The sequence below is a fragment of the Lepidochelys kempii genome, chromosome 3 (assembly GCF_965140285.1).
Source record: "Lepidochelys kempii isolate rLepKem1 chromosome 3, rLepKem1.hap1, whole genome shotgun sequence".
Taxonomy (NCBI): domain Eukaryota; kingdom Metazoa; phylum Chordata; order Testudines; family Cheloniidae; genus Lepidochelys; species Lepidochelys kempii.
Genome location: NC_136382.1, coordinates 136,839,666 through 136,859,774, shown reverse-complemented (window position 1 = coordinate 136,859,774; position 20,109 = coordinate 136,839,666). Strand labels below are relative to the sequence as shown.

At 38.8% G+C, this 20,109-nt stretch overlaps 1 protein-coding gene across 1 annotated transcript in view; it reads right to left on the bottom strand.

The window, feature by feature from the left end:
* RYR2 (ryanodine receptor 2) overlaps positions 1-20,109 on the bottom strand; it is a 719,385-nt gene that overhangs the window by 425,439 nt on the left and 273,837 nt on the right. Inside the window, exons 8-9 of the mRNA XM_073338199.2 lie at positions 19,376-19,475; positions 15,430-15,526 (exon numbers count right to left, since the gene is read on the bottom strand). Coding sequence (XP_073194300.1) covers positions 15,430-15,526; positions 19,376-19,475 — 197 coding nt within the window. The remainder of the gene's footprint in view (positions 1-15,429; positions 15,527-19,375; positions 19,476-20,109) is intronic.

The window sequence follows — 20,109 nt, the reverse complement described above, 5'->3', positions numbered from 1 at the left end:
TAGTACATTATTTATACATTAGTACAGTATTTATAGGATAATTTTATCAATTACACATCTTTTTACATGACACTAAAAGGCAAGCCATCAGTTCCTCACAGCTCCTTAACTTGTTGTTCAGTTCCTTTCCTTATCTCTGTTTTGCATACTAGCATTCCAGGTATTGGTGCATGAAAGTACATCCTTTGTTTGTAACAGGGTAGAACAATCATATATCTTGTCCTTTCCCTTTGGGACATTCCACTACTGGCCTGTGAAAGAAACTCCCTACCTGTTGCTAGGAGAACACATTTATATGCTGATCCTGACAGTTTTCCTATCTACTTAAGCCAAAACTTACTTCAGCTAACACAGGGTATTATGGCATAGTTAGCACAAGAGAAAAGAATTATAAAAGATAAAGGCCAATTTGGGCTATATAACTGTTATTAATATTATGTGCTTAATGCATTCTCTCTCTCTCTCTATATATATATATACACACACACACACACACAAACACACACAGTGCAACTAATATACATTATTACTATGACAAAGACATGTGAATGTTTAAATACTTTGGGCCTTATAACAGCATTGTTTATAACAGCATTGATCAGTATATGCTGGGCATATAATTTTAAACACCAAAGAGATGGACCCCATACAAGAATCCAGATAGATTAAATTTGACAAATACAGTGCAAAGAAAGAAGCTATAAAACTTATGCACAACATGATCAGGACTCAAAATTTCTGACACTCCTTATCTCTCTTCACTCCTAAGCAGAATGTAATAAAGCCATATGAACTTTAATTCATATGATTTCTGCTTTTAGACAGGATAGCCTTTGACATCTCATCAGGATCGTGAGCCATGTCAGAGGAAATATGTATTCTCTAATTCTCATAATACATATTTTTCTACCCTTCGGCCACTCTGTCCCAACTAAAACCATAGAGAAAAATAGTTACTATTTTGCTGCCACATTCCATTCCTACTGTCAAAGTTTCTATTAGATTATTTGTCCACTCCAACTGTATTCCTGAGCCCCCCAGGAAAGACCCAGCATTCTATGTGCAGCAGACAAATTAGATGATTCTAAATGTTTCTTCATTTCTCAAAGCTTAAATAAATGACAGTGTCTTATCCACAATGGACCTTTCCCCCCTATATTTTCCTTGATATTCTTCTCTAGCCCAGCAGAAATGTTCAAAATAAATGAATTTTCTTGATGATATTTGATGTGACATTCGTTTTTCCTTTAAAAACTCGGTGCCCTATGGATGTTCACTACACAACTAGAAATTATTTTAGCCACATCACATATGTAGACAGAACATCCTCAAGTTCCATGCAACACAATCAGCAACATCAGAAGCTCCAAGGCCCTTCACGTGCAGCTCAAAAGGGTTTACTCAGAGCACCTATTACTGCACCAAAATCTTTATTTCTAATAACAGTTATTAACAGAGAAGCTGGTGTGGACTTGACTGACTCTTCTGCAGCAGCCAATATCATTTCCAAGTCCTGTAATTTTTCAGTTGAGCAGCCTCTCATTTTCTAAATATACAAAGACATACACACAAAAAAGAGTCTACAGCATTATAGATGATTCCATCTCATCTAATAATGCTTTTAGAGGTACAGATTTGACAGATGGGAAGTGCCCAGAAACCCACAGACAAGATTAAATATTCTCCCTGCTTTTGTTGTGCTTTAGGATGAAAAGGTAGAAATCTGCTCTCTTTCTTTCCTCCTATTTCTTCCCATTTCCTTCCTTGTTTTCCTTTTTTTCTCTTACTGGATATTACTTCATATTTTGTAACTTCCATCAAACTCATCTGACATGGAATGTCAGAAACATAAATCAGGAAAGTACTACAGCTTCAGAGGCAAGTGAACGCTATAGCTAAGTTTGCAAACTTTTATTTCCTTCCTATTTACAAAGTGGGGAAAATACTACTTCCCTACCTCATGTGAGGTATTGTGAAGATAAAGAACTTGTATTACATTACTGAAGATCATAGAAGTACCTAAGATAGACATAATTGAAGAAAACGTGCTCATCCAGATGGGAAGAGGGGAGTTAATACAGTCTGGAAAAGATGAAAAATAAATACTTCACACTTTTATTTTACGACGTGGTTATTGCGCACAGACCTGATGCTTGACAGTTGAAATTGTGCAGATAAATAGTCCGAATACTCAGTTGTGCCCTTGCTTGATTTGAGAGGAAAAAATGTAAAAATACATAAAGATAACTAACTGAGGAGTCACATATGAATGTGCTCATGGAGCAACTGCTAAAATGTTAGCAGAGCCTAATTAACTCCCATACCCTTTTATACGTCCCTTTTGCCTTAGTACTAAAAGGCTGGGCCAGCACAGGGGCTGCTGCTCTCCTGCTGATTCTTGGTACAGTTTTCAGGCAGGACTATTTGTAACTATTTGTTACTTTTCAGTGAAAGACTCACAAACCAAAAGTCTCCCAACAATTTGCCACAACATAGTATGCACACTATGTTAAAGGCATGAAACACTATGTCAGCAGGTGTGAAAAAGTTATGCATTCCCCCAGTTTTAAGGCCTCTAAATTCTTCCTGCATTCTGCAATACACTGAAAATGTCAAATAATCCTTTGAAACAATGTAAATTTCTATTTTTTCCCACTGCAACTATACAGCCAGCATAATGTAATTAGATACGTTATTTTGTTAACCAAATCTTGCAGAAAACACTGTCTGCAGCCAAAGCAGAACAGGAGCCAGGTTGGAATTCATCCTCTTTCTCCGCAGCCCTTAGGCATCCCTCTTTATCTCTAGCCATGTAGCCTAAGATAGAAAGGAATTCCAGGGAAGGAGGAGCCAGCCCCAAGAGCCACACAGACTCTTTAGCCAGCAGGGGCAAACATAAGCAATAGCCTTAGGAGATTCAAAAGCATGAAGAGGATATGAAGCACAGCCAGGTTTACTCCTTCCCCTGGGAACTCCCAGAACTATACAGGATTGATTCCCCCCTACGCTGGAGATACTAAGACCCAGGCAGCACCTTCCCCCCTGCTACTCCTAGCCATGTGGGCTCAAACAAAGAAATTCCAAGGAAGAACCAGCCCACAGGGCTACAGAAACTCAAGCCAGCAGGAGCAAAGGCAAGAAGCAGGGATTGCGGAACAGTGATGTCACATCAAGCCACATTTCCACAGTTCTGACTCAGGACATTTCCATGTGCTGAGTGGATATTTGCTTCCCTGTTGCTCCCTCCCCTATAATCCCATCAGCTCAGACTTACTCCACAGGTTCTCCATGCTCCCCACCTTCCTTCCCTGCTGAATGTCCTCTTGCTTTCCTCTGTCCCTTCTCTCTTCCTTTTTCTTCTATTTACATAATCCCAATTTAACAAAATTCCAACTAAAGATTTTGAAAACAATGAAGAAATCAACCAAGCTCTACCCCTGGAAAAAATAACTGTGGCTCTAACACAATGTTTGAAAACTGTAACTCACTTCCTTCTGCATGTGCATTCTATCTTGTTTCTTGATGTTGTGTCTGTTTTACCTAAATTGGGGCAGGAACTGTTTATTACGCTAGGTTAACAGAGTTCCTAGCTGGGTTTTTCATTGGGCTCTACACAAATAATGATACAATCATAATGAGAACCCAACGTCAGAATCTAACTGGAAATATCTTTACATACTAACAAACAAGAGCAATTTCAACATACACTTGTGGTATAAGGTTTGCTTGTTTTTAAAAAGGACAAATACAAAAAATCCACATTTACATTCATGCAAAGTTCCAAAACAAGAGACTCAGGAAACACAAAATTTAAAATTTCTACAACAACACTAACTTGGCCGCATTGCGCATCATGTGTATTTTATCACACACCTTCAAAAACATAAAATTAAATAATTAAGTTGTACAGTTAACAAGAAAAATAGCAACATCTGTTATGTGGTTGAGTAACATTGCTGGAGGAATCTTACACATGTGTATTTCCTGACTCTCAAAAAAAAAAAAATAAATAAAAAGCTGTACATCCTTAATTTAGTATTAACACAGCATCTTGCTTTCAGCTGTTTAATTAAAAAACAATTCTATGTAATTTCTCACAAGCAATTCAGTGCATGTCTGCTCCAGACACCAACTTGCCCCCTAATTACAATAATTTTAGATATGCCCTGGATGTTATGAATTCATAAATAAATCCTCAAAATTATAATCAACAAATAAAGAAAAAATGCAGTGCTACAATTTCAAGAGAAGACACAAAACACAATGCAGGGACCATTTCAAGCTGCTTGGAATCCAAACAATGTTTTAAAGCTTCTGTGTCAGACAAAAAGAAAAGGAGTACTTGTGGCACCTTAGAGACTAACCAATTTATTTGAGCATGAGCTTTCGTGAGCTACAGACAGTTCTCCAAAAACAGGATTCAGAAACATTGTTAACAAATTACTCAAATTTAAAGAGGAAGAAGATAAGAAGGGATTCTCTAGCCATTACTTGAGTTTATAATTTTTTCAAAAACGCTGGTAAGGAAACCATTTAGCCACAGCAGATTCTTAACATCATATTTAGATCATGCTGATGACTTGAATTAGACAGCAGGTGAAAAGGTCATTTTCTGTATGCTGACTGCACAAAAAAGAATGCATGAAATCATGGCCCTGTTCAAGTCAATGGCAAAACTCTCATTGACTTCATTGGAACCAGGATCTCACCCATTCTTTTTCTTCTTTATTTCCATCAGTACATATTCACAGTAGATTCTGAGCCTCAAATACTGCTACAGTACAATATGTTTCTGTTACACACTGTAATACTCCCTAGGGATAAAGGCAAAGAAAGTCAGAGAAAATCATACCTATAACAGTGGGGGGGAAATGCACATGGCCGGGGAGGGAAATAAATCAGAGAAAACAGTTGAAATTATTGCAAGTTGCACACTTCAACAAATTGCATTCAGGGAATGGCCTATTTTGTTGCAAGCTGCATAAGTTCCACCGTAAAATTATGAATATGTGAAATATCTTGGATGCAAAACCAGACATCTGCCCAAACATTCTGCTAAGGAAAGGGGAATAAGTAGCAGATAGCAAAGTGGGTCTAAAGTAAAACATGGGCCATGCAAGGAAATGGGATGAAATAAGAATGGAAAAAGTAAAGGGCATTTAAGAGTGTGTTTCCTGGGACTATTTGTCTTCAGAATGCAGAGGCCTTGAAAAGAATTGTAATCTATGCACTGGTGGGTCAAATATGATCCAAAGTTCAGGTTTTGTAAAATCAATATTTCACAAAACTTACGTCCCATAGAAATATTTCTGGAAATACATTTTAAAAATGGAATGAAAGCACTTTAAATATAAATATATATTTTCATTCTACTATTAGAGTTGCCAACCCTCCTGGATTGGCTGGGAGTCTCCCGGAATCAGAATTAATCTCCCAGTGGCTACTGAAACCAATCTGGGAGATTTTAATAGACCGCTAAAAGTCCGGTTGGCGTGCTGCCCTCCCCCCCCAACCGAGTTCCAATTCCACAGCTCCCATCGATCAGGAACCACAGCCAACGGGAGCTGCAAAGGGCGTTGCCTGCAGGCAGAGGCAGTGCACAGAGCCACCTGGCCAACCCTGAGCCTAGGAGCCGGACATGCCGGCTGCTTCTGGGAGCTGCCCAAGGTAAGTGACACCCAGTTGGAGTCCACACCCCAAACCCCCACCTGTACCCCAACCTCCTGCCCAGCCCTGAGCCCCTCCTGCCCCCAAACTCCCTCTCAGAGCTCACACCCCAACCCCCTGCCCCACTCCTGAGCCCCCTCCTGTACCCAAACTCCCTCCAAGAGTCCGCACCCTATCCTGCACCCCAGCCCCCTGCCCCAGGCTCAGCCTGGAGCCCCCTCCCACACTCCAAACCCCTCAGCCCCACTCCCCAGCCCAGAGCCTGCACCCCCTCCCAGCCCCCTACCCCAGCCCGGTGAAAGTGAGTGTGTGCGGGGGAGAGCGAGCGACGGCAGGAGGGGGGATAGAGTGAGCAGGGATGGGGCCTCAGGGAAGGGAGTGGGACAAGGGTGTTTGGGTTTGCGCAATTAGACAGTTGGCAACCCTATTTACTCTATCATTATGCTTATGCATGAGAAACTAAAAGTGAAAACAACTAGAAGTGGGTCTTAAATAAAGAGAAACTAATTAATTTTCATTGTCCAAAGTTAGAGAAATGCAAAAGTATTTCAGCATAAACAAGTAAAAAGTTTAAACTAGTGTAAATGGTGAATTCTCTGTAACTTGAAGACTTCAAATCATGATTTGAGGACTTCAGTAACTCAGCCACAGGTGATGGGCCTATTACAAGAGTGGGTGGGTGAGGTTCTGTGAGCTGGAATGTTCAGGAGGTCACACTATATGCTCATGATAGTCCCTTCTGGCCATAAAGGCTATGAGTCTATATCATAGAATATCAGGGTCGGACGGGACCTCAGGAGGTCACCTAGTCCAACCCCCTGCTCAAAGCGGGACCAATCCCCAATTTTTGCCCCAGATCCCTAAATGGCCCCCTCAAGGATTGAACTCACAACCCTGCGTTTAGCAGGCCAATGCTCAAACCACTGAGCTATCCCTCCCCTGCCCCAAATATAATATATCTGATATTAAAATGTGTTCCTATTGTAATAATCAAAGGAATTATCACTAACACAGAGATGAAGAAATGTGCTTTTAAACTGTATGATTTTTAACTGGACATGCTGCCTTCAGCCTTTGCAGTTATAAAGAATATTAGAGGAACAGGTTTTATTCCAAAGCAATATTCTTTTCAAGTTTTAAGAGAAAATAATACATCAAAGTATATTTGGTAAAGCTCTCTGAGGTTTTTCTTGGGAATAGACTGCTGGTAGCTACTGTGACATCTTGATCCCACTGACTTTTATAAATGAGATCAGTTTGTATAATTTTAATATTTTGCTTTCCTTCAATTAATTTCATATCAATGATGCATTCGTCTTTTGTGGAAACCAGCTAGCCTTGTTGTATCTTATTATTTAATATATTTTGGGGTTTTTAAACACACAATTCTTTGAATCGTAAAATCACTGATGTCCAGGTCCCATTAAGGCAACATCCTGCAAGGTGCTGAGCTACTCTTACAAGATGCTGGGTTTTTTCAGCTGTGACTTAAGGTGCTCAACACCATAATTAGTAATAGCTACTCTATTTTTTTCTGCTTACTTTTGGATTCATTTGGATTCATGGAAAAGCCAGCCATGCCTCACTTGTGTGTGATCATCTCAGGTTCAAAATTTAACTTTAAGTAGATGCCCAAACTGCAGGCCTCCCTGTGCTCTACTCAGAAGGGACTCCACTTACCATCATCCTGGATGTGAAGAGCTACCACTCTATTCCTCTGTATCCCTCACTAAATAAAGAGGATAGGTAGCTGTCCTACTCATATCGTCCCTCCCACAGTCTGCTGTCTCCCACCTGCCTCTTATATTCACTTGCCCCCAACAGTTCATGAATCACAAAGAGAAAGGCACCAGAGCCAAATCAACCCCAGCTCCCAGCACTGTACCTCAGGAATATACCGTCTTGCACTGCTCAAGATGGGCACTTCGTACAAACTCACTGGTAAAGATAAAAATGTATTACCATTAAAAGGTAGATTTTAAGTGATAGGCAAAAAGTCAGAGTTAATTACCAAAAGAAATAAAATATAACCACGCAGTCTAAACTCTCAACCCTATTAGACTGGGTAACAATTAGATTAAGCAGTTTTTCTCACCCCATTGGATATCACAGTCCTTAATATACAGGTTTGTTCCTTAAACCTGGGCCAGTCTCCTGTATTGGAGTCTTGTCTTCCTCTCAGTGTCTTGGTTGCTTGCAGCGTAGGTGGGGGCAGGAGAAGGGCCTAGTATGTGTCTGCTCTGTTTGTTTTATGCTTCAGACCACATGCTCGGAAAACAAAAGTCTAGGCATGTCTGGGGGCATTGCTAAGTCTCCCCAAGCAAGGATGAGCAAGGTGTGGCCTCATACAGGTGAGACATTGCATCGTAGCTCCCTTGCTAGACAATGGTTGTCGATGGGTTGATTGATACCCCACCTGGGTGTTGGCTACTTTCCTTGCTGTTGCCTTTGGGGAGCAAATGTCTGGCTGATTCCCCAACTTACAGCATGTTTTAATGACCATACAGCACAATTCTCATAACTTCATACGCATTAATTAATTAATGCAATATATATATATATGGATAGAGAAATGACTTTCAGCAGGTCATAATCTTTCCCCTGATTCCTTACAAGGCATGCTGTATACGTAAGATCCCAATTATATAAAAATGAGGACTATGGGGGTTCCAGGATGTTCCCCCAAGGTATAGAATGTCACACCCTGCATTCCTTTCAATCTGCCCCCCACATTCCCTTGATACCTCATAGTTTCCTAACATCCCAACTCCCTGCTGCCCACATAGTCTTAATCCCTGCTCCTCCACATTCTCTTGTGTCTTGTCTGGCCCTCACATGTCACAGCCTCATTTCAGCCACATTAGAAACAACATCAGTTGACAGCCATCTTGTTGATTTCAGTCACACTGACCTATAATGAAAGGTGGCAGCCATTTTGGTTAAGGATAAAACTTCACATGGGTGTAGGCAGAAATTTGAAATTCATGGGAATCCTTAAAACAAAAACTCTAGCCCTGGAGCACCCCCAGAGTCAGCGCCTATGTAATGGGCTCTTCAGTCTAGCAGAGAAAGGTATAACATGATCCAATGGCTGGAAGTTGAAGCTAGACACATTCAGACTGGAAATAAGCAGGAAATTGTCAAGAGTGAGAAGAATTAACCATGGGAACAACTTACCAACAGTCATGGTGGGGTCTCCATTGCTGACAATTTTTAAATCAATTGGATGTTTTTCTAATTTACATGCTCTAGGAATTATTACGGGGAAGTTCTATGGCCTGTGTTACACAGGAGATCAGACTAGATCCCACAATGGTCCCTTCTCACCTTGGAAACTATGAACAATCCCAACATTCACTTTTTCATTTATTTTATGGCACACACCACATTTTTGTGTTTTGTCATCAGGGTAAGCTAGCTTCAAAAACAGACCAGAAAATAGTTGTGTCTAAATTAACTTATTTTTTAAAAAAAAACAACAGCTTTAACCTCCTTCCCCACCCACCTCCCAAACAACAATATAATCTATTTGCTTACTATTAGTGCATCTGTAAACTTCATGACAAATGCACAGTCTTGCAACTGGCTGCAGAATCTGTCCCCAGCCACAAAAATGAACACAGAATCTAAGCTTTCATATTACAAATGTTACAGTCCTGACTCTCCACCCTATAAATCTGTTACACCAGTGTAACTCCTTTGAGTATGCAATAATATATTTTGTGAAGAAAACCTTCCAAACGTGAACTGAGTGTAACCAATGCAGTGATGTCTGACTTGTCTACAGGCAGGCAACTGTGAAAGGTATAAACTATCTCTCATTCTCCTCAGGTGTTAACGATGATACCTAGTGATGGAAATGTAACATCAGTATTATTGACTATTGTACTTCTGATCATTTAAGCAGACAAATTCAGCTAATATCTTATTCATCGTTGCTGAATGCAGAGGCCAATACTGAGGTGGGAGATTGGGAGAAAGCTAGTTGCTGTCAAGGGTGCTCAAGTGTGGAACTAGGAGTTCAAGTCCTGCCAAAAAAATATAGTCTCTTCCAATCCAGCTCACAAGGAGAATGAAAGAGGAGATGCATTTTCCTACCCCATGCCAAAAACCTCCGTCTCTTACTGTGAAGCTCTCATCAGGAACCCAGAACCATAAGCCATTGTGTTACCTTTCTGTCTCAGCAAGAGTGAATTGTGCTGGAAATTAGACTGTGTCCCCAGATCCCTGCCACACCAGTCAGTACACCTCACCAGCAAACTTCTTGAGATTCTGACAGTCTATATCTTGCCCTTCAGATAACATGGAGTGAACCCCAATTCCCAAATTCTTCAGACACACCTCTCTGCAGTGTCTAGTCCTTCTTACTGCGCACTCACAGAAATTATTAAGTTTGCTGCCTCCACACAGACAGAGCACACACCAGTCTGTTAGCTTCGGACTTACTCTTTACTAAATAACAGCACTGAGATGGTTTATAGTAAAACTAAGAATATGTTTATTAATAAAGAACAGAGACTTAAGTGATAATAAGAAAAAGAAACAGATTTGTTTACAAACAAAAACAGAACATGGTTTCTAATGACTAAAACTTAAATTTTAACATGTTGCAATCATTGCCTAAGCAGTTTTCTCACTTACATCAAGTTACCAGCATCACTAGCCCTCTAGGCCAGAGGATCCAACTTTCACTTTTCACCAACTGAACCAGAGGGTGCTGTACCCTAGGTCCCCAAAGTGATGGATAACTAGAATGTCCTTTTCCTCTCCCTTATATTTTCCAAAGACTACTGTCTTTGTCTCTGTCTAAAGAGCCAGAAAGACTTCCTGGGATGTGCACTCTGTCCCCCGATGTGCTCACTGGTTTCCTCTGCCACTTATTACCTTGATGGCTTTGTTAACCTTCTATGTAAATGTACTTTTACCTCAGCCTGTATCCAAGCTCGTCAGACAGGTAAATCCACATTCCTTTGTCTATGGCAGACTTGATTTATGCACTGCCTCCAAAACACATTTTAAGAACATATTCCCGGCACACATACATAACTCTTTATATACAACCCGCACATATATCATGCTATGATATTCCTAACCAGCCCATCACCAGTTTACAAGATACCTTTTGGATATATATTACAACAACGTGTTGGGGGTAGAGAGGGTGTCAGGCCTTATATGAGTTACATTATAGTGGGCCCTCTGCCAGTGGGCATCGCGGGATTCTGAGGGTTTCAGTTAGCTACCAAAACCTCCACTTTAACCTTTAGCAATTTCTATAATTCAGTTACGAGTCATGTCTACTGAAATCTGAAAATTAGGGGGCAGCATGAAACAATGAATTTAATAACTTGAGAAAAACAAGGACTTTTGAACTGAATGTATTATTCCTTCTCCTATATAATTCTATTAAAAAAAATTTTTTTTTTTTATTTACCCTGAAGCTGCTGTAGAATTTCCAGCCTGCCTCATTGGAGTGCTACAAAAATCAACACTACATACTTCAGATCTCGCTTGCTACAGATTATACACAGCCTTGCTTAATATGCATATAGATTGGGGGGGGGCAGAATAGTAAAATACAGCTTTAGGGCACCATCCCACTATGTTCTGTACCCTCTGACCTCAACCCAACACATGCTTAGATTAAGTATGTGTGAAGCCCCATTTTAAGTGCTCTTGCTGGGTCAGGGTTGGAGTGCTCAGCTCCCTGTCAGGTCAAATCACAATATCTATGAAAAATAATACTGTTGCCTCTAAAACACCACAGTATTCTACCACTTGAACTAAAGTATCATCACAAACAACTTTTTCCATCCTCCCCACCTCCCACCCTCCATTCTACCCTCCAACTAGTCATTAATTACTCGATGGGTTAGGTATCTACAAGTTCAAGATGAACCTGCTTAAAACTGCTCCCTCATTTGCATGTATTGAGGCAGACTAGTCTGTCTCCTATGAATACATTATAAAGGCTAGTGAAGCCTCTTTTACGAGCAGTCGTTCCACCTGGCATTTGTGGCAAAGGCACTGCTCCCAAAAACTCTATCTTACTTTACTGCATTGATTTTTTTTCTAAATTAATGAATATTGTCAGAACACTTAAATGAGCTTTCAGACTTTCTTCCCTTCTTCACATCTGTACTTTTCAACAACCTACACACATTTTTAAATAGTTTTAAACAATTTTTAATAAGGGACATATATCACCACAAACAATACAGCCAAATTCCAATCATATTACATTGGAGTATAAGGAGTGTAAGGGTTTGAGAGAGGGTCACATGTTGCACACAATGCTTGTATTATTATTGATTTTAGTAACCTTTAGAAACCTACTCAACCTACCTACCCACATGCAAATTCAAATAAATTTAACATGCACTGGAAAACATAACACAAAAATAAACTGTTAAAACAAAGCTGTCTGGTACAGAAACCATCATACTTAAATGATTTATTCATTATAGACATCTGATGCCAGGCAACAAAATCCAATAAAGTTGGTATTTTAGGGCTATCTAATCTTTTGAGTATTTGAGAAAAAGGTTTAGGAGAAAAATATCTTTTTATTCACTAACTGAGCAAATCTGATTCAGAAATCAGTGAGTCAGAATGGGTATAGGATCCTGCAATGCAATTTTTAAGCTGTCATTTTGAAAGGTAGAACTGGTCTTTGAAGACTTACTGAAACAAAACACAATTCTAGCTTTATGATTAAAGCCTGCCTTCAGACAATTCCAAAAGTTACCAGCACAGATGATGCAGAATAAACATACCTCCAAATATAGCACAACTTTAGTACATACATTGTGTACAAAATGTCCTATATCTAAGGCAGTGATACTCAGACTCATGAGTTGCAAGTGGTTCTTTAATGTGTCTCCTGCAGCTCTTTGCAACACATGATATTAAAACACTGTGATTTAATTATTAACCAGTTTAAGTTATTAACCAATCGGGATGCTTTTACTATGTTGTCAACCAATTGTATTTGACAAAATAATAATACTAGGTGAGTCATTTTGCTGTGTGTGTGAGAGAGAGAGAGAGAGAGAGAGAGTGTATGTGTGTGTGAGAGAGAGACAGAGAATGAATTCACACTACTGTGGCTCTTTTGGGTAATGCTGATTGCTAATTTGGTTCTTGAACCACTGAAGTCTCAGTATCCCTGATCTACGTTGATTAAATGCATGAGAAATAAGGACAGGGCAAATAATTAATTCTACAAGGCAAATAGTGAATCCTACAAGTTTACCACCCACCAAAATTGCCCAGACCTTTCTGGGTGTAGCCCTGTCAGTAGCCAAATGCCACATGTCAGATATAAAGTATGCATACATTTCTAACAACTGAAATTAGGCTCCACAAAAATCTCCCAGAGATGAGTGCATCCTCCTGTCAGAGACCGGGGGCGGGGAGTACTAGTCCACAATAAGATATAAAAAAGATTTTATGCAGTAGCTAAGTTTGTGAATATGTCAAGAGGAGAAAAATGTGAGACATGTTACTGTGTTTCCTAATTTCGGAATGCTGGACTTTGCACCCTTACGCTTCTTTTAATGTATGGGATTTTTTATGTTGTATATTAAGTTTAAGAAGAAATATAATTCCCTATCGTAAAGGTACAGCCCTATTTTCTTCTTTAATTTGTGTTTAATTTAAAGCTCATTAAATCAGTACTTGATGCTGCAAGCCCTTATGTGTTATCTCACTGCAGTTAAAGGAAGCTTTGCAGGATTTACACAAAAAGGTGGACGGGCAATATTCAAGATCCTCCCCCTACTTCTCAGTCTATTCACAGTAGCACTTCCTGGGGGGAAGCAACAATAAATGCTTCACCATATGGGCCTATTATATAGTATCTAAATCTAATACATGCAATGGTCACACTTCAAAAAAATGTCTCCATTTTGAAACCATTCTAGGGTTCAAGAGATATTCCAAAAACTTTAAATGGGGAATACCACTGGAACTAGTAATATTGGGGGGGAACGGACTTAAGTGCGACCACTGTAATTCTTTTCATTAGCCTAAAAAAAAAAAGTTTTACCCAGCAAGGGCTATCTAATTTCTTTTAGCTGTCTTAGAAGACAACTTGGAAGGGAAAAGATTTGTTTTATGAGCAAGCCTAATATGGAAATTAGTGAATCACAAGGAATATGGGGAGAAATATTTTTGAAACACTAAGAGAAAAATAATTCTTTTGATTATATGCTGTTCCTATTTTCCTATATCTAAGCAGCTTTTCACATCTGTATAAGTGTATATCCTATCCTGGCCTGCTTCTCTCTATAACGCCTCTGCTTGCATTAATAGATTATGTAAACCGTTTGTTTTTTTTACGTCTTCACTTTTTTTCCCAACTTTTCAAACTTGCCAGCAAACCAAAAAAAAACCAGTTATCTGCCCTGCTATAGTGCCTGAAACTAGACTCACAAGCCAGTATTTAGCCACCTGAATCTGAGCTCAGAAGCCTACCTTCAGTCACCCTTTTCTTTAAAAAAAATCTTTGACTTATTTATTGTGTTTAAGAGGCAGGAGAGAGAACCCAGAAAAGCAGACATGCAAGGCAAAACCTTAAATCTGCAATGCTATAAGCAAGAATGAAGCAAAACATAATCCAGGGAGCTCTGGGGCATATCTAGCAAAATGGCTACCCTACAAACAAACTGGTAGGTTACAAACAAAGTAATTTACTGTCTTGAGATAACAATTTACTTTGACTGCTTAGAAATCAAACAATTATTAAAATATTTCAGGAGTTATATACAAGTATCTTCTCCTCCATGTACTAGTTTCTATAATCATTCAGCCAATTCAACTGAAGAAATAATCTGTCCTGATAAATCAGTGCGAAAAATCACATTTTCATACAACATAAAAACTACATTTTGGAGTGACAGACCATACTATTAATTTATAGTTCAATAACACCTCAAAAGTAAAGAATTCTTATTTTACCTCCCATTTGAGTCATCCATCTGACTACTCATCTGAGACACAGCAACTCCCCAAATACTGTTCCTTATCACCATGCTGAGGTAGTGGTGAAATGTAATGATTCAAAAGACAGACTCACACACTGAACTACCATTACAAATTCCAGCTGCATTCTAGATTTCCTTCAGAGGCTCCCATCAAAGAAATACCTATGCCCCCCAGCTTGTAAGATCTTGCTATATCACCTCCTGAGGTAGTGTGTATGCTACAGAATGGATCAGTAGTGAAAAAACTGATGAAGTTTGCCTACAGGTCTTTGTGGACATTAAGGAATCAAATCAATCATAAGAAGAGAACATAGTTAATCCTGCCATTCTGTCCATCGCAACAGGTCAGTTGCTAGCACAGTGGGTGTGAAGGTTTCTTGGCATTTATGCTCCCAGATTTGGTTTTTGGCTAAGGACACAAGCAAAAAGGTTACTCAAGTCATTAATTTAAAAGTTGCTAACTTTTTAAATTAAATCTGTTTCCGTTTTCTTCTGATTTCAGTTGACCTGCTTGATGTTCCTAGATTAAGTCCACTTCCAATAGAGTTTATTTCTTTTGCAACTGAAAAGGAAGTAAGGTTAATGAAACTGAAAAAGGGAACTCCAGAGTAGGCTGTAAGTTTCATACCAAGAGTTAATCTCAATGGGATCTCTCCTTAGGATAAGCGATGGCTGTATCAGTCTAACATGCTGAAATATTGCAATATCAGTGACAGTCAAAATTAATTCAATAAAGCTTGTTACTCTTGTATGTGTTTTAGTCTTCAAGTCCTACCTTCGCTGTTCTTCTCCATGTTCCCCTGAAGGAACAGTCAGGCATTCATCCATGTGACCATGCAATAGCCTCAGCACATCACCTCCTATCAAATATCCTTGAATGAAAGGAAGAAGAGAAAGTCATGGATATTGGTCTGAGCTGAACCACAAAAAACATGTTCAAACAATGTAAAAAGCTCACTTGGTGGCTGGCCTCAGAACAGTCTCCAATTGTTCCCCATATCCATACCATGGGTGCATATACAGATCTGGGACCTGCAAGCACACACAAGTGTGCATGGTACACAGCACATGTGAAATTGAAGACAGTAGTAATAAATCCCTAATGAACTCACTTAAATCTCAAAAGTAAAAGTAAGAACATCAGGAAATTAGAACCTTTTCCTTCAGCCCCATTTTCTTTGTGCATGTGGTACTAAAAACTGACTGAATGTTATGATAGCCTCACAATGCCTTCCTATAATAGGATGAGCTAAGAGGACAGAGATTCAGTCAATTTCCAATTCAATTCAATGAGATTTTATTACCCTGAAAAGCTATACTAGTGTTGCCAAAATGTAATAAATTCAGTGCCTAACCATGAATTTCTCCTTGCTAGTATGGATTTATATCAGGATCTGCATCTGTACATGATTTGAGGGCTTAATTGCCTTGGTTTTACTATAGTAGCAAAAAGGAAAGTAAAATTGCCATTGGCATCCTACTGGTATAAAATCTTTGTATCAGATATTTTGTCCTTGGATAGAAATAGATTTAGCCACATTATGGAGCCAATCCTGCCTTTATCTCCCTGGGTGCAGCACTAGTGCCCGCTCTTTCATGAGAGAGGGAGCAGGACTGGGTGCTTGCATCTCCAGCGCAGCAGTGCCAAGCTCTTTGCATGGCCATGCTCCAGGAGTAGCCTCCACAGAGCGGTTCTACTGCCACTATGTGACAGGGGTATGTGAATTCCTCGCCTCCTCTTGCACAGGTCTTCCCAATGTCCTGCCAAGATCCTCAGCCTAGGCACTGGGGACTCAATTTGCCCCTTTGCGAACCATTCTTCATATGTATTTGATGCACTCATATGTTCATAACCCATTTGTTTTTCTCCCAGGTTTTTCATTCATTCATTCATTCATTCATTCAACAGACAGCTGAACAGGTAGATGCAGGCGATGGGAGCGTTTTCCTTAACAGGAAAAAAATTGATTTTTGTTTTGTTTTTTGAAAGTAGGAGCGGGGGAGAATGTCCCACCCTCCTCATACTCAAAAACAGTTATTCTCGATATACTTTTGTTCAACTTTTTGAAAAAGCATTTATCTTTGGGTACAAAACAAGCCTGGAAAAAATTCAGCCTGAAAAGTATTCATTTCAGAAAGTTATGAACATGTGAAAATAGGATGCTAGAAAGGAAATAGTTATATAATCTTATAACAAGAAAGGCTGTGACTGCTATAGATACTTTAGCCATATTGCAAAGCAATTACAGTGTACAGAATTTCAAATATAAATGTTAAAAGTAGCACATTTATGAATATTTGAAATCTAAGTATATACTAAGAAAAAACCCTTTCAACCCTATATGCTCTTGAGCAAATTCAGTGCCTACATTTATGATTCAATATTGGATTAGCATTTGGCTTTCTTCTCTTTTATTTTGAGATAGTACAAATTTATTTGGGGAGTTTTCAGAAGTGAACTTTTGATTTGTAGGTAAAGGATTTTGATATGATAGCTTATTATGATTCCTTCGGAGTCATTACCAGACACATTTTAATTTTGTGATATGGATCGATATTGGGGTTAATACAGATATGTGTATTCAGACGTATGCCCATCTTCAAAAGGCAAAACACTGCCCAAAGAAACTCTTTGTAAACTGCCCCCATGCAATTTACAGTACAGTCTTGTTTGACTTGTAGTTAAAGACCCACTTCCACTAAGCAACTTACGTTTGCTGATTCCTTAACACAGGTTTGTGAAAAATAGTGCAACCAAGTTTTACAAAGTAACAAATTCATTTAAGTTGGCTACAAATTCCTATTTCACATAATGGACTTATGTACATTTTTACTTAAATAAAAGCCATTGTTATGTTACTGAAATGTTTCAAAAATCTGACACAAATGTCTTCTTGTTTCTACAAACTAATGTAAAACAAAGAGCTAAAGTTATAACAGTTTTTTTTTAAGAGAATGGAAAATTTTGATCCAGAACAGGTGTTCTCTGGAATTACGTATACCTAGAACCAATAACTTTGCAGTTTGCATTCAACGATGTCAAAGCATTTAATAGACACTAATTAAATGAATGTCACCTTGCACTCTGGGATAACAATTATCCATATTTTAATTATAGATAAAATAAGGCACAGAGACCAAGGTGATTTGTCCAGGGTCATACACAAAATCAGTGCTTTAACTTCAAGATCACCCTTCCTTCACAAAGGACATAGACTTAATTACAGTAGTGATTGTAGGCTTTGCTGTAATAAAGTCTTCACTACTAATAGTAATTGTTTCTGACGTTACCCAGATGATCACCTATGCAAGGGAAAATGCTGCTCCCAAAAATTAAGTCAAATTAGGTAGTTAAATGCCTATACCTATAAAAGGGACAAAAAGGAAAAATTGTATTGACTTGAGTTTCAATCAAATGCTCTGATACAAAAATGCAAAACTGGCATCATTTTCACATGATTGTCTGTGGGTATGAACACCTCATCTGCTACTACTTTTCAGTCATGCTAGACTATGCACTGATAATTGCCTAACAATTCACTGTAGGCAGACACCATTTTATTCAAGCTCTGAATGTGTAAAATGGCTCTGTTACCCTCACAGAACAAGGAAAATGAAGATAATTGGTGTTAATGACAGTGTTAATCAAATCAGAACAAAACCAGCAGAAATATCTTCCAGAAAAATCTGTCAGTTAAAAAAATTTAAACTGGTGGGTGTTATTTTGTTCTGTTTATTTTTTAAAAAACAAAATACACCCTGCAGTAGATTGGGAAAGTAAGTATGTCTGTGAGTTTGCTAAAAGGACTGTCAGTACAGTATTTATAAAAGTAAATGACAAAATTAACTTTCTACAGAATTACAAATTATTGAGTTTTCTGCCACAAGAGATTATTTTGTAAGAAGGATCCCTCTTTCTCCTCTGCCTCCTTCCACAGATGTACTAACGTGTCATGGTGTTGAAATTCAGGAATCCTTTGCCCAAATTTCACTTCAACAGTTGAATAAAAATTCTTTCTAGACCCTAAATATAACAGACCCATTCTACAGCCTGTCCCATTCCTGGCTCTTCCTCATCCATGGCCCGTCTCAGTCCCATTCTCCTCACACAAGCAGTCCCATTCTCCTTGCCCAGCAAGTCCTAGGCTCGTCCTTCAAGACAGATGCAGGGAATGAACCCAGGCCCTTTGGATTTAAAAGCATGAACATCTGCTGCCTGAGTTAAAGAACAAGGCCCTTAGCTGGAAGCAGTAGCAAACTCATAATCCTCTAAATGTGCTCTAACTATTAGAGGTGGACAAACAGCATCACTGTGTTAGTGTGGGCTACACACATATATAGAAATTGTTTGGTAACCTAAACATAGGGGTCACTATATATATTGCAACCTTAAGATTGATATGAGAGAGTAATTTTAAATTTGGACTGTAAAGTACTCTATCATTTATTTTCAACATAAATGTGACTTTAGGATAAAAACATTTAGTTCATTTTTTTCATTCCTCAGAAATAAGTGTGTAGAAAATCATTATTATACACTTCAGCACAGTTTTTATTCTTTGTTTTTGGAACATATTTTTTTACATCCATTTTAGAGATCAAATGTTCATGCAAGGGAAACCCCATTGCTACAGTACACTAATCATTGGCAGATTTTTTGAGGGGGATTATTTAATTCACAGTCCGGGGGACTCTAATAACTAAAATCAAGTCAATCTTACCTTGGGCTACTTCACTTCCTGAACTGATTGGGGCTACACTCCAGAGTGTTTGCTGGAAGGCTGCATCAACATGTAAGCTACCATTGCCAAAAGACAGATGCTACACAAAGGAGAGAAATTAGATATTTATTACAGATTTTAAAAATTCCTATCAGATTTTAATTAAATCACATGGAAACATTCATTCAGTATTCACACACAGGAATAGTCTCCCTTGACTTTCACAGGCCAGGCTTACATATTCAGTACATTCTATCACAGGGACACATGTACAGTAGCTACAAATGAAAAATAAATCCTCTGAACCATCCAAAATTGTTATATAATCCAATCCTGATTCATTAAATTTTATCTCTACATATGAAGCCCAGCAATATGTATCTAGGTCCTCAGTTCACAACATACAAGCATCTGCTCCTGTCCTGTAACATTATGGTTTTTATGTAGGGTCAAGCAGGTCAGGGAAGCCACACCCCATACATGGCAGATACAAGAGAAATCCAATGAGGGGAGAATTACAATAATCTAGGATAGATTGGTAGAGGTGCGAGTGCCCCAGGCATAGTCCACATTAGAGAGAAAGAGATAATCCATCTAAACACCACAGAAATGGCGAAGTCTGCCATAAAGTTAGCTGATCTTAACTAAAAGCAAGGAGAAAACATCCTGGGTAGGAAAGATTAGTCTTATCAAAATGGAAATCTGCCCCTATTTTATATCACTTCCCCTTTGAT